Source organism: Arachis hypogaea, chromosome 17 (genome assembly GCF_003086295.3).
Source record: "Arachis hypogaea cultivar Tifrunner chromosome 17, arahy.Tifrunner.gnm2.J5K5, whole genome shotgun sequence".
NCBI classification, from domain to species: domain Eukaryota; kingdom Viridiplantae; phylum Streptophyta; class Magnoliopsida; order Fabales; family Fabaceae; genus Arachis; species Arachis hypogaea.
In genome coordinates this window covers 28781832-28796606 of record NC_092052.1, presented here as the reverse complement: position 1 = coordinate 28796606, position 14775 = coordinate 28781832, and the positions used below count along the sequence as shown (strand labels likewise).

The following is a 14775-nucleotide window of genomic DNA, read 5'->3' as shown; positions in this document are numbered from 1 at the left end:
TTTAAAATAATTTAACGTGTATACTTTTACATTTTAAATATTTTAATTGTAAAAAAATATCGGATGACATATTTTGATTTGTCAAATTACTAATATAAAATATAAATTATATATAGAGTAAAAATAGTAGAGAGAAATAGAAAAATGAAAAGAGGTAGATGAGAGAATTTAGGAAGGGGGTTTATTAATTTTGAAAAAAAATATTTTCTCTCCATTTTAATAAGAGTGTCATGTGACACATTTGATTATTAAATTAGATAGTAATATATGATACATAATATAGGTATATTTCAATTAGATAGTAATATATGATACATATAGAAGCATAATAAACTAAATTCTCAATGACCTATTTGTCTTTCGAACTTTATTTGCAAAATAACGTCAAGGACTTATTTGTCCTTCGAACTTTATTCCCCTTCCAGCATGGCACCGTAACGGACACCTGGACACCGTTTCATCCACGTCAGCCAGTTCCGTTAGGTGTATGAGAGACAAACAGACGGAAGGATTAAATTGTCCTCTGTTTGTTAAAGTCAGGGACTTTTTTGTATTTAAATTTTGTCAGAGATGTATTTGTCAAAAATTTAAAAAGTAAGGGACCTATCTGTCTTTTTCTCTTAAAAAAATTTACAAGTGACTTAGAATCTTCATTCTCTTCCTTCCTTTTCCAAAATTTTATTCAAATAAAGTCCTTGATTCATATTCACTTTTTGAAAAAGAAAGAAAGAAAATGAAGATTTGAAGTCACTTGTAAATTTTTTTTTAAATTTAATAAATTCAATAATTTATCATTTAGTTTCTATTATTATGTCATCAAAAGGTTCACTCATACAATGCACAAAGTCATCTGATAATCACTATCTAAGCGGTGGAAAGATAGAAATGACAACAAAATTTAATATTGATATGTACATATGATTCATTAAAAAAATTAAAGTATATATCTATCTTAAGTATTCAGTTAACGAGATATGACATAAGTTTTATGTTACAGATTTTAGGTGCATTTGAGATATAAAATAAATGTCGAAAATAGGATTGTGCATCTGGAATACATTTTTAATGGTTTTCGAATCTCAATACTCGAGATACATATATTTTAAGTTAGCGGTTTATAATTTGGTTTGGTTCAAAGGTTTAGCTCGAATTTGAATAATTTTAGAAACTAATTTAGTGTGATTTCATCGAATTTAGGATCGGATAAGGGTTTCAAAAGTAGATTCGGTTATTATTTAAGATTGGGTTCGGATTAAAGCGAACCCTACTTTACTCAACTCATATGCACCCTAAGGAGACTAAAAAAGGTATATATATTTTAAATTAATTCTAATATTATGTTATATTAATATAAAGTTATTGTTTTATTTTTAATCACACTTAGTTGAATTAGAAAATACATCAAAGAAGTACGAAATTAGAATTTTTGAACAAATTCAAGTTCAAATATGGATATCAACTTCTCGATAAAAGTATGTTCTTTTCTTCTTTATAAATAAGTATATCATACTTTTTTGACATAAAGTTTATTAAGGCCCAAACTTCACCGATTTAGATCCAGTTATAGTGTGACCCAAAAGTAGTATAATTTCACCAGGTTTAACTGTGTAAGGGTCTCAAAAATAGACCCAATCATTATTTAGAATTGGGTCCAGATCAAGATGAATCCAGTTTTACTCGATCCATTACACCCTTATCTTAAGCTATATAGTCAAGATGTTTGTTCATTTAAGAGGTTTTGTAAATTTTGAAAAGTTTGGGTACACTTTTAGTTTAATACTAAAAGTATATATGAATCGCCAGAATTATATTTATTCAGGGGATATTAACAGAATAAATGTGACATGGCACGTAGCGGAAGCATTAAATTTTAAGGTTGGTTTGTCTAATTCTTATTTTAATTAGTTAATTAGTTGATATATTAAAATATTTTGATTTATTTAGTTTTTATTGATATGTTAAGATAATTTAATTTAATTAGTTAAAAAATATGTTAGAATAATAATATGTTAGATTAATTTATTTAAATTAATCAGTTGTCATGTTAGGGTAATTCAATTTAAGTAGTTAACGTAATTAATATTTATTTGTTAATTTTATAAACTGTAAAATATTATATTTCTTAGTAGTTTAAATTTTGTTGAAGTACTATACAAAAATTCTATAGATAGCATATAATTACTTATATCGAAAATGGTATTTTATTTTATTCAATTCCAAAATTTTGTATTTAGCGTTCTTTCAAATGTTGTAGTTCTTTACTGCCATGAGAATAGCATCTTACTCTTAAACTTATGACCCATTCGAAATTCTACGATATTATTTGTGTTGTAATATTTTTCTTTGCCAAAATTAAAAAGATCATCTAGTTGCATTGCATTCAAGTTAAAAGTATGATAATAGCTTGGAATATTCTATAATTGTAAAATGGTCAAAAGAGGAGGAAGAAGAAGCCAAGCACCCCACCAGCTGGAGTCTCCGACACATACTCCTCAAAAAAATCATTCTTGTTAGACGACTTGATTTCAATAACATAATCCGAATAAGACTCACTATTTTATTTTTCGACACTATTGGGAGATTCGGCAAAGTGAATCGGTGTTGTTGCTATCGGACTTTCTGCGAGATCGAAGAGGACGACTTACAATCACTACCTACGTTGTCTAGTATGTACGTCACACATTACCCTCGTATGCTGGTCAATTTCGATAAAAAATGTGCTATTAAAAAATTTTTAAAATGCTAATTAGTTTCGATCTAAAATGTTCTATATGTAACTCTCTCAATCTTCTTTAAATTTATTGTTCTCATATTGTTTAAGATGGTATTTGTTAATAGATGTAAAAGATCAAGACGGTAAATATATAGTATCACATTGAATTGTACTAAAATATTACTTTCTTCTCACCGTTTCTTAAGATTCTTTTGAGATAAATTATGAAAAAAATTCATTACTAGTCATATGTACGAAGAAGAAAGAGAAAAATAGAGAACAGTCAAATAGATATAGAAAATAGAGACTCTTACATAAATATACACATATGTCAAATATATTGGCTAAAATTTTTTCTTACCTTACTTCGGTACTCAGCATCTAATTTATGTACAACTAAGCAGTTGTATCATATTTTGGGTGTAAGTGTTTTCTTTTTTTATATAATGTATCATATTCCTGATACACAGCATTCGATTTGTGTTAGTATTGGTGTTTTAGGCTGTGTATCCTAAATGTGTATTTAAAATTGTGATTTATCTACGCATTACACATTTTAGTAAAAATTATATTCTATTAAATAAAAAAAAAAACCGTGGAATGCATGGAGCCTCTTCTTAAGATAAGGTTATGTGGAGACAGATTGCATATTGAGCAGGGCCCGCTAACCAAAAATTCCAAGTTAGTTGACAACGCAATGACCCTCCATACTTGCTTTACATAAAAAATAATGAAACCTAATCGGGAAAGTGAAAGGTCTCATCATCATTTCCCACTTGTCTTGTGTGATGGAGAAAATTTCTTCAGTAGTGTTTGTTAAATGAATATTTTCCGACAATAAGACAAAGGGATCTATAACGTTGTTTCACCTTTTTATGTATGATTATAAAAGCTAAGGTGAAACATAAGCAGAAGAAATCATCTCCCACCACACAGAGAATTGAGATCATGGAGACCAATAGAGCAGAGTTGATCTTCATTCCCACTCCAGGATTTGGCCATTTAGTTTCAGCTCTTGAACTTGCAAAGATCTTAATCAACTATGACAATGACCTCTCTATCACAATCCTCTACATCAAGTTCCCATTCGCTCCCTCTGCAGATTCACACATCAAATCCGTTGTATCCTCATGGCCTCAGATCAAACTCATTGATGTCCCCGAAGTAGAGCTGCCACCGCAGGAGGTTCTAATGAAATCCGTAGAACACTACATCTTAGTCTTCATGGAGAGCCTCAAACCCCATGTGAAGAACACTATACAAAAGATGTCATCTTATGATGACTCTGATTCAAACCCTGTTATTGGGTTGGTCTTGGATTACTTCTGTTTGCCCATGGTTGATGTGGCAAAAGAACTTGGTGTCCCTTCTTACATGTTCATGACATCAAATGTTGGGTTTACTGCTCTCAATGTTGCTCTCCTCGAACGCAAAATCGATGATCCGTTCACCGATTCTGATACTGATTTGTTGATTCCAGGTATATCTAGTCCAGTTCCTTCAAATGTTTTACCTAGTGCTGCATTTAATAGAGATGGATATGCTGCATATTATAAGCTTGCTCAGAAGTTCAAAGACACCAAAGGGATCATTGTTAATTCTTTTTATGAGGTAGAGAAGCATGCTATTGACGCGCTGTCTGATGTAAAAACAACTCCTATCTATGCTGTTGGTCCTTTGATTGATATCAAAGGTCATCCGAATCCGAAGTTAGACCAAATGCAGCATGACAAGATATTGAAATGGCTTGATGAGCAGCCAGATTCTTCTGTTGTGTTTCTATGTTTTGGGAGCATGGGAAGCTTTGGTCCCTCTCAAACAAGAGAAATAGCAACGGCGCTTCAGCACAGTGGAATTAGGTTCTTGTGGGCTATGCGCTTGCCACCAAACTCGGACAATACAGATAGAACCTTACCAGAAGGGTTTCTGGAATGGATGGAAGGCAGAGGAATGATATGTGGTTGGGCACCACAGGTGGAGGTTCTTGCTCATAAGGCCATTGGTGGCTTTGTGTCGCATTGCGGGTGGAACTCTATTTTGGAGAGCTTGTGGTTTGGGGTGCCGACATTGACATGGCCTATCTATGCGGAACAACAGTTGAATGCTTTTCGGATGGTTAAAGAATTTGGGTTAGCAGTGGAGCTGAGACTGGATTATAGGACTGGTAGTGTTGTAATGGCAGATGAGATAGAAAATGGGTTGAAAAAATTGATGGACAGAGATAATGTGGTGCATAAGAAGGTGCAAGAGATGAAAAATATGGCTAGAAAAGCTGTCCTGAAAGGTGGGTCTTCTTTCACATCTCTGGGAGAACTTATTAATAATATGAAAGGCAGCATGTAATGGGTAATAGCTATTGTTGTATTTGATGTTGCTGCTTCCTTATAATCAATATACGTAGCTAAATTATTTAAATGGCTATGGCCTGTCTAAGCCATTCCTTAGTGAAATGAGTTGAAAATTGTTGTAGTAGTTTGTTGATCAAGATTTTATTTGAGTAACTACTACTATTATTCTATCAATTCTATATTGCTTTCCAATTTTTGCCCTTTATGGTAAAAGATATAAGCCCCAAGTTACCTGAAAATGTCTTAAGTATGATTGTTAATATTGCAGATATTTTGCTAACCAAATGAGTGAGTTTTTGGCTCCATTGATGAAGACTCAGCAATAAATGAACTCAGTACCAATTACCAAAGTCAAAGATACCGAACTTGATCAAAATAACAGCTTTGCCTTCACTATTTTCAAGCCTGTACAGAAATTTAAAATATGATAGCATGACTAACAGATGTAAACCATATATGTAAAAATTCATGATGCATTAGCATTGATAAATGGAGCTGATTGGGCCAAACATAATATTTATCAAAACTCACCACATCCAAAGGAAATTCATCACGGCGCTAATAGCATAGAGGGAGTAATCATGTGACAAACAAAGTAAGCATGGAAATATTATAAGCACTGAAACAAATTTCGGTTTATCAGATGATGTTTAACACACCAATATACTCATTTCTCCCCATAACAATGGACTGTGGTGCCCATATCCCATGCCTCAAATCGCCTTTACCTTCTTGACCTCTTCTCATCTCTCCTATCAAAATCATTTCTTCCTTTTGGGTCCGATCGATCAGAATCGTTTCTATACGATCTGTTTTCTCGCTTCCTGTCATAGTCTTCTCTTGACTGTGGTGCATAATCTTCTTCATTGTGCTTTCTTGATCTCCTTTCTTCCCTGTTACCAGCAAAATCATCATCATTGTACTTTCTTGATTCTCTTGGCTGACCTGGAAACTCATTGTCATCTTGCTTCCTGGATCTGTTATCCTCCCTTGCATTAGAATCCCTAGACTTGTGATCAAACTCAACATCATCTGGTCTTGTCGACCTCTGGTCTTCCCTTCTACAATGATCTCTAGGTTCAGATTCCATATCATCAAAACCACTCCTTCTAGATCTTTTCCCCTCTCTCCTAAATCGATCTTCTCTTGACCTATGTTCAGACTCATCATCTTCATGCCTTCTTGATCTTTTTTCATCTCTTCTACTGTTATAATCTCTTCCTTCAAGTTTATCCTCATCTTCATGCCTTTTAGATCTCTTTTCATCCCTTCTACTGTTATTTTCTCTCCCCTGATCATCATCATGCCGCCTCCACATCTCCTCTCTTCTTTCACTTCTCTTGGGTTGGGTGTCTGACCCTTTCTCATTGTCATGGGCTCTCGGGCGTGAATCTCTATCTCTACTTTCAGGAATACGATTTAATTGGTTGTTGCCAGATTGTCTCTCCTTTTTGGGACCCTGGAATTTGTCATGACCCCATTTTGGGGTGTCATCCTCACGTTGACCCCAACCAGTGTTTGCAGCTCTCTGGATAAACCAATAACGACAACAAAGACAACCAATCACTCAAACATATCAAATTGTAACAGGACAGCTTCAAAAGCATCATTTATACCATAAACAACTTCAAAAGCCCAATTGTATGCAAAGCAAAAGTGAAGAGCAAGTAAATAATGAAAGTGGAGAAAACAAGGTAAGAAAATGAGTTAAGACTTCTAGTTAGAGCTGAGAAGACCTGTCTACCATTATACTTTATGATAAGTGAACTAAGTGTAATCACTATATCAATTTCTCAGACTCACTGGCTGCACTATAATTCAACAGTCAACAAACTAAAACTTATCCACAATCGAATATTCAAATAGCAGTTGACCATGCAGCTTAATTTTATACGAATATTTTTAGAATGTAAGAGCTTATGCACATAAGGAGTTCCACTCATGCTGAGAAAAAATATTGGTTTGGGAATCAAAAGTAAAACTGACAGGTACATCTTATTTCCAATTCTTCTATAAATGGAATTAGTTTTATTATTGTAAGGTCAAGATTGAAACAAATAAGATTGACAATGTGGAATTAAAATTCCTATTTATTCCAAGTCCACCATATAAACAAAGAAAAAGTTACCCAATTAACTTATTCATTCTTTAAGATCCCATTGCTGGTAATTTTACATCAACAACACAAGAACTATTTGGAAAAATTGATGTTCAGATAAACCAAGTTGAACCAACCCCCAAAAAATTGCAAAATAGAACTTAATTACAACGAAAACAAATTTCTCATTTAAGGTATATATCAATAATCAAAATATAGGCTATAACTAAATTTTGTTCAAGGCTTCAGTCACAGTTTTTAAATTATCTGTGCAACTTCTTTGACCAACATTGTGCACTGGTCTGCTTAGAACTTAGAAAATTTGCTTAACATGGCCATTGATGTTCCTGTTACTGAAGCATATTCCTAGTAATTATCAGGTTAAGTTTTTGGTAATAGAAGGTACAATAAGACTCTTCGGTGTTGTGCTCTCTTCACTGGGGTATGATTCCAGAATATTTAATTATAAGTTTCATTTTTCACAAATTAATCCCAATACATAAACTAAATAACAATTACTATGTCTTGTCCCACTAGGTGGGGTTGGTTATGGATTATATAACATCCTAGTATGCTATCATAAATCATATTTCTAATTAAAACCATTAACCCCTAAATCAAATTACATTCGTGGTCCTTATAGATTCCTCTTTACTTATAACTATCGGATTAATATGCATAATAAAACCGGGTGCATTGTAGCATAATATAATGGTTGAACTTACTTGCTCATCATGAGAAAATTTGCACGAAGCGCCGCGAGTACATTCCCCTCTTTGGAAAGCTCTACAGACACCTCGGGCCTCCCTCTTCTGGCGCTCGGTCTCTTCATCTTCCTCTTCCTTTTTCTTATACTTATCAACATGATCCACCCTAATAATTCTACCCAAAATCTGCGCTCCATTCAGATTATCTGAGACAGAGAACACAAAAAACTGTAAACAGACACACCATCAAAAACAACAATAACAACATCTAAGCCTTTCTTTTCTTTTCTTTTCATTATGTAACAGCATGAGCTACCTTGATAGATAAAACTCATATAATAGAATCTAAGTGATTTTAGTGCAAAAATATAAAAATCGAAAATGTAAAGTCTCACCAACAGCAAGATTAGTGCTCCTTTGATCTTCATAAGCAAGGAAGGCAAAACCCTTGGATTTTCCGGTACCTTTATTCCTAACGAGATTAACATCCACAACTTCCCCATACCTGAGTTTAACCAAATACAAATGAACATTAAAATTGAAATTAACAAGGGGAAAAAGGTAAAAAATGAAAGCGAAAAGGGAATAATTAACTGAGCAAAAACGGCGAGTAGGTCGCCCTCGGTGAGGTCGAAGGGGATGCCGCCGACGAAGACGTAAGCGGATTCTTTGTATTTGGCGTGCCAGGAAGCATCTTCGCCGATTCCGAGAGAGGCTTCTTTGGAGTTGATGCTCTGAATGCGCTTCACTAGGGTTAGCGGATTCATTGGGTTGCACTCTCTATCTGTCTCTGGAGAGAGAGAGAGAGAGAGAGAGAGAGAGAGAGAGAGAGAGTGTGTGTGTGTGTTTCTGTGTGTGTGAGTTAGGGCAGGGCAGGAAGCTGCTACCAGTAGGAGGAAGGAGTTTGGGGGGAGTCGGGGAGACAGTTGAGTTGAGAACTGAGATCACAATTGACAACCAGTGTTCTTCTTCTTACAATAATTTTCTCAAGAATTAGAATTAATTTCTTCAATTTGTTATCAAATTATAGCTCTTAGTTTAGGCCAAATATAAATCATACCTAATTTGATATGATTTTCAATTTCGTTGTCTTCCAATACTTTATAAAAAAATTCAGTTATATGCTATTTTATAAAAAAAATTCACTTATATACTATTATAAACATTTTAAAGTTTAAACATTTTTATCGTACACATTAATATTTTTATAACATCATGAATATTTTTTTTAATTTTAAATTTAATTAATATGTACATAGAGATAAATGCAGATCAAATCGAATATGGCCGAAATTTCGATCTAATCTGTATTAAAATCATCCGACTGAATCAAATTCAATATCCGCTATTTTTAAATTTAGATCTGATCTACACATTTGTAGATCGAATCAGATCAAATCTCAGATATATTTGTAAAACATAAAAATATTTTAATTTATTAAAAAATATCAATAGAATTCTTTTTTCTATTCTTTTTAAGAACAATTGAGATAGAATAAAGAATTAAAAGCATGAGAGTGTTCTCATTCACTGACGCAGAAAATAGAATTAGAGAAGAAGACTTAGGAACATGGAAGTGAAAATAAAACTCATACATTATGATTGTAGCACCTGTCCTGAATAATGGAGTAATACAACATATATAGTGAAATTACTTATGGTTTAACAACAATCAAAACCAATAGAAACTAATTCACTTATATTCACTCACAGCCTCCCTCAAATTTAGCAGACCACTCTAAGTTTGTCTCGAAATTTGTGAAATAGAGATGATGAGAATGGTTTAGTAAAAATATCTCCAATTTGATCTATAGAAGGTATATGAAGGACATAGAGTCGTTTTTTATTCGCCATCTCTTTTAGGCAGTGAAGGCCAATTTCCATGTGTTTGCACCTAGTATGAAGGATCGGATTAACACCTAATGAGAAAACACGTTGATTATCACAGTAAATAGTAGGTGTCATTGGTTGTGGAATTCGAAGCTCCTTTAGAAACTGCTGTATAGATACTAGTTCCGACTGAGATGCTGCCATGCTCTTATACTCTGCCTCAGTGCTACTGCGACTAACTTTGACTTGTTTATTGCTTCTCCATGATACCAAATTGGTTCCTAAGTATACACAATAGCCAGTAATTGATTTCCTGTCCTCCAAATCCCCTGCCCATTCTGCATCTACGAATGCAAGTAATCTAAAGTCAGCACATTTTTTAAATTTAATGCCTGCTGATACTGTACCTGCAATATATCTGAGGATGCGTTTGACAACCTTCCAGTGCTCTATTGTTGGAGAGTGCATATATTGAGAGACCTTATTCACAGAGAAAGCAAGATTTGGTCTTGAAATAGTCAAATACTGAAATGATCCAACAATCTCTCTATACAATTTTGGATCCTGAAAATGCTCAGCACCGTTTGATGTAAGCTTCAAGGCTGAGACCATAGGGGTAGGCATTGAATTTGCAGTGTCCATTTTGGCTTTTTGTAACAGATCTCGAACATACTTTTGTTGAGAAACTAGAATGGATCCATCTGTTAAATAAGAGAATTCTAACACAAGAAAATAACTGAATTTTTCAAGATCTTTAAGTGGAAATATTTTATTGAGATAAATTTGTCTATTTCACGAGTATCATTTCCAATGACAACAATGTCATCTACATAGGCTAAGAGAAAGGTGGTAGATGTACTAGTGTGTTTAACAAACAATGAAATATCACTTTTGGTTCTGGTGAAACCAAACTGTAATAACATAGCAGTCAATGTATTGAACCAAGCTCTTGGAGCTTGCTTCAATCCATAGATTGCTTTGTTCAACCTACAAACCTGTGATGCATTCCCAAATTGATAACCTACTGGTGGAGACATGTATACCTCTTCTTCAAGAATACCATTCAAAAAGACATTATCAAAATCAAATTGCCTTAATCTCCATCCACGAGATAGAGCTATAGTAATTATAATTCTCACAGTAGTAGGTCTCACAACTGGACTGTATACTTAGTTGTAATCTATGCCTTCAATTTGCAAAAAAATCCTTCGCAACTAACATGACTTTGTATCTGATGATGTTGCCTAACGGATCTCTTTTTATAGCAAATACCCATTTAGAATCAATAACAGTTTTATGCTCTGGTGGTTTAACTAAATCCCAAGTGTTACATCTTACTAAAGCCTGAATTTTAGCATCTATTGCATTTTTCAGTGTAAACACTGAAAAGCTTGTTTAACATTTTTTGGGGTATTGTTAATCAAATCATAAGGTTCTACTGAAGTTATAGCTAATGTTTGAGGTTTATTGTTTCTGATTTTTTATCTTGTGAGCATATTGTGAGTATTAGAAGATGTAGTAGAATTAGTGTTTGTACTATTTTCAGAAGGTAGACAGATTTTAAGACCTAAAATTGGGATAGAAGGATTCTGATTGAGGTTAATAGTAGAAGAGGTATGCTCAATAATTTGAGTGTCAAGGCCAGTAGTTGATGAGGGAGAATCTGAGATATCTAGAAGAGGTAGAATTTGAAAAACGTTAGAAATCTTGGGTGAAATATTGAATGTAAAAGCTGGTAGATCTTTAACTGTATTCTGGTTCACTACTATATTTTTATTGTGAAATAGAGAATTGTAAGAAAATTCAATTTCATCAGATATCACATGTCTCGAATAGTGAATTTTTCCATCTTTAGTCATGCACTTATAACCCTTGTTGTATCCTGGTTCACTACTATATTTTTATTGTGAAATAGAGAATTGTAAGGAAATTCAGTTTCATCATATATCACATGTCTTGAATAGTGAATTTTCCCATCTTTAGTCATGCACGCATAACCCTTGTAATTACTATCATAGTCTTTGAGGAAAGACTGAACTTCAGGCACATTGTAGGTTGATAATTTTGACATTACAAAAGTAATAAAGATAGTATACTCCTCAGGTAAACCATCAAGAATTGCTGAGATATGATCATCTTGTTAAATTTGATATCCAATGGATTGTAGAGAGTCAGCAAGATCTTGAATTTTTTAGAGATAATCTGGTATCGATCCAGTTTTTCTTACTAATTTCAGTTGAGCTTTTAAGCTTTTAAACTTTCCTTCATTAATTCAAACAGATTCAAACATGCTACACCCATAAACCATTGTAACATCACAAAATACCCTCAAATTCTATCCCTACATCACAACAAATCTCATAACATTCCCTACCTAATCATCTATAACCTAGGTGCATTCCATTTGGGTGCTTTAAGTTATATTGATTCTGCAGCAATAAGAACAAAATCCCCACCCAGCCAGCAATACATAGAGCAGCAACAACCCTAAGCTTCGTTTCCACCTCCTTCAATCTTGTTTTTAATTTCGTTATCTTCCTCATAGTTCTTACAATTTCAACCTCTTGCTGAGCACCTCCAGATTCCGGATCTGCCCATCTGAAGAAATCACAGCCATCCTAAACCTGATAGAAGCCATAGAGACATATCAACAAACCCCAAATTCTCAGACCCACAATCACAAAATAGAAACAACACCGTACCTCATAGTATACGCAACCCCAAAATCTTCGTCCCGGGTTGTCCTTCATGGATGAAGTTCGCAAAATCGGCCTCTCACCATGCCCGCAAAGCAACTCCTTCGCAGGTGAACGAAATCGTGAAGCTCTTGAACTTTGGGAAGCCATGAACACTGTCTACTGAACCCTAGCGCTGCTACTTTCCGTCGACCTTCAGCAGAAGACGCTACCGTTGAACACCCCAGGCACTTTACCTTCATTCACTTTCATTATTTACATATTTATTATTTTCTTTGTTGCTTTTATTATTATTCATATTAATTAATATTATCATTATATGTTAAAACGGTCGTAATGGAAGCTAACGACCACAGGGGTAAAATCGTCTGAGGGACGATTTTAAAACAAACTGAAACCTTTGGGATCATTTTGTTGCGAAAAAAAGGTCGGAGACGAAATTGATTTTTAGCCCCTACGTTAGGGACCAAAATTATACTTAACCCAAACTCATACATTGTAATTATAGCACCTGTACTGAGTAATGGAGTAATACAACATATATAGTGAAATTACTTATAGTTTAACAACAATCAAAACCAATAGAGACTAATTCACTTATGTTCACTCACACTTTTAAACATATTTACTCTTAAAATATTATTAAACATATTTTTCTTAAATAATAAAAATAAAATATATGATAATTATTACACAACTAGAAAATAGATTAATACAGACATATTTACAAACAGATTTAGTCTTTATTACAAACGGATTTTTAGTTACCGACAAAATTACCGACGGATTTTGTCCTTCTGTAAAAGCCCCGTCGGAAATTATTTACCGACGGATTTTTTTCCGTCGGAAAATTACAGACGGATTTTTACTAGTTACCGACGGATTTTTCCTCTGTAAATTCTCCCTCCATTTTCTGAAGGCGACGAACTTACAGACGGATTTTTCGTCTGTAATTACAGACGGATTTTTCGACAGATTTTCCGTCTGTAATTTAAACTTTGGAAAATCATGATTACAGACAGAAAATCCGTCTATAAGGTAAAATAGATTTTTTTTTTTACTTTTTCTAATTACAAAATAAACTTGTTTTCATACAAAATAAATATAAATTTAATACAAATTTTTATCTAATTTATATTCGAATATTTATAATATTTCAAAAAATAAACAAATTCATCGTATTATCAAACTAAAAGAAAAGTACTATAAACAAGCAAGTCAATATAATTCAAAATATAAACAAAATGTATTGATCATCAACTATAATTCCTAGTATATTGTTCAACCATGCTAAAACTATCAGTTATAGTCTTCAGTGTCATCTTCATCCTCATCATCATCATAGTCCTCATCCGAAGACATTGAGGGTGGCGGTGGTGGCAGTGGTAGTGGAACTGCACTAGAACTATTTGACGCTCTAACCTTCTCATAATAGCTAACATAAGCCTCATTCCATTTCTTTTGTTTCAGCTTTTCCTTCTTGGCCTTTCCAATTGCCCGTTCCAACTTTTCTAACTTCTTTTGAGTCTTTTCCAAAGGAGCCAAGCGTGTATCTAACAACTTACTAATACGCTCATCTGTTTGTTGAGTAACACGCTGAAAAAGCTCTTCATTGAGATTATGAATCTGTTCTCACAAATCAGGAATATAATTTTGATTTCTTGGTGCTCTTCCAGATACAGAATTGGCAGAAGTGGTTCCAGACTTGATAGAGTTAGAAAAGAATGACCCTTTTCCGTAAACTCGATTCTTCTTTTACCCACCACACACTTCCTCCCAAATCAAATCTTCATCAATTGGTTGTAGCTCCATTCCTTGTGCTTGAGCCTCGGCATGTTGGGCCTGAACTTCTGCTAACTTTTTTATAAACTTCTCCTATTGCACAATGGTTATATCAATTATATTATTATTATTAAGACAAATAGCCATGCATATCACAGTGCAGATTGGTGAGTTGGTCAACAAATCAAGCCTAACCAACATAACAGATTAGGTCCTAACTGCACTAACCCTTTTCTTTAATACAATTTTGATTATTCAACAAATCAAGCCTAACCAACATAACAGATTGGTGAGTTTCCTGTCAGTTTCACTGTGTAACACCCTAACTATCAAAATGTCACGCTTCCGGCTGTGCCACTCTGATAGCTCGAGTATTACCACGACTTTTATAATATTTAAGACTAAAATATGAGCCTGTTTAAAACTTAAAATCGCATAACACTTCGATAACTCTTTTTCGTGAAAACCTAAACATACATGCACATACAATTCAGATATAACCTTAAGATATATATATATATATATATATATATATATATATATATATATATATATATATATATATATATATATATATATATATATATACATAACACTAGTT

At 33.6% G+C, this 14775-nt stretch overlaps 2 protein-coding genes across 2 annotated transcripts; one reads left to right on the top strand and one right to left on the bottom strand.

Moving 5' to 3' along the window:
- Nucleotides 1–3317: 3317 nt before the first annotated feature.
- Nucleotides 3318–5253, top strand: LOC112764205 (UDP-glycosyltransferase 71K1). Its single transcript, XM_025809750.3, has one exon. It carries the CDS (start codon nt 3593–3595, stop codon nt 5054–5056), a length of 1464 nt encoding a protein of 487 aa, XP_025665535.1. The 5' UTR covers nt 3318–3592; the 3' UTR covers nt 5057–5253.
- Nucleotides 5254–5518: 265 nt separating this feature from the next.
- On the bottom strand, nt 5519–8958 carry LOC112764206 (uncharacterized). Its single transcript, XM_025809751.3, has 4 exons — nt 8461–8958; nt 8262–8371; nt 7885–8072; nt 5519–6589 (listed from the first exon to the last, which is right to left on the bottom strand). The coding sequence occupies exons 1-4, from the start codon at nt 8631–8633 to the stop codon at nt 5786–5788; spliced, it is 1275 nt and encodes a 424-aa protein (XP_025665536.1). The 5' UTR covers nt 8634–8958; the 3' UTR covers nt 5519–5785.
- Between the last annotated feature and the right edge of the window lie 5817 nt (nt 8959–14775).

Excerpts from the sequence above, each read along its gene's own strand:
- LOC112764205 (XM_025809750.3), top strand. The coding sequence starts at position 3,593 with ATGATTATAAAAGCTAAGGTGAAACATAAGCAGAAGAAATCATCTCCC.
- LOC112764206 (XM_025809751.3), bottom strand. The coding sequence starts at position 8,633 with ATGAATCCGCTAACCCTAGTGAAGCGCATTCAGAGCATCAACTCCAAA. Across the intron at positions 8,372-8,460 it reads CTACTCGCCGTTTTTGCTCA|GTATGGGGAAGTTGTGGATG; the intron begins GTTAATTATTCC and ends GGTTAAACTCAG. Across the intron at positions 8,073-8,261 it reads GAGCACTAATCTTGCTGTTG|ATAATCTGAATGGAGCGCAG; the intron begins GTGAGACTTTAC and ends TCTCTGTCTCAG.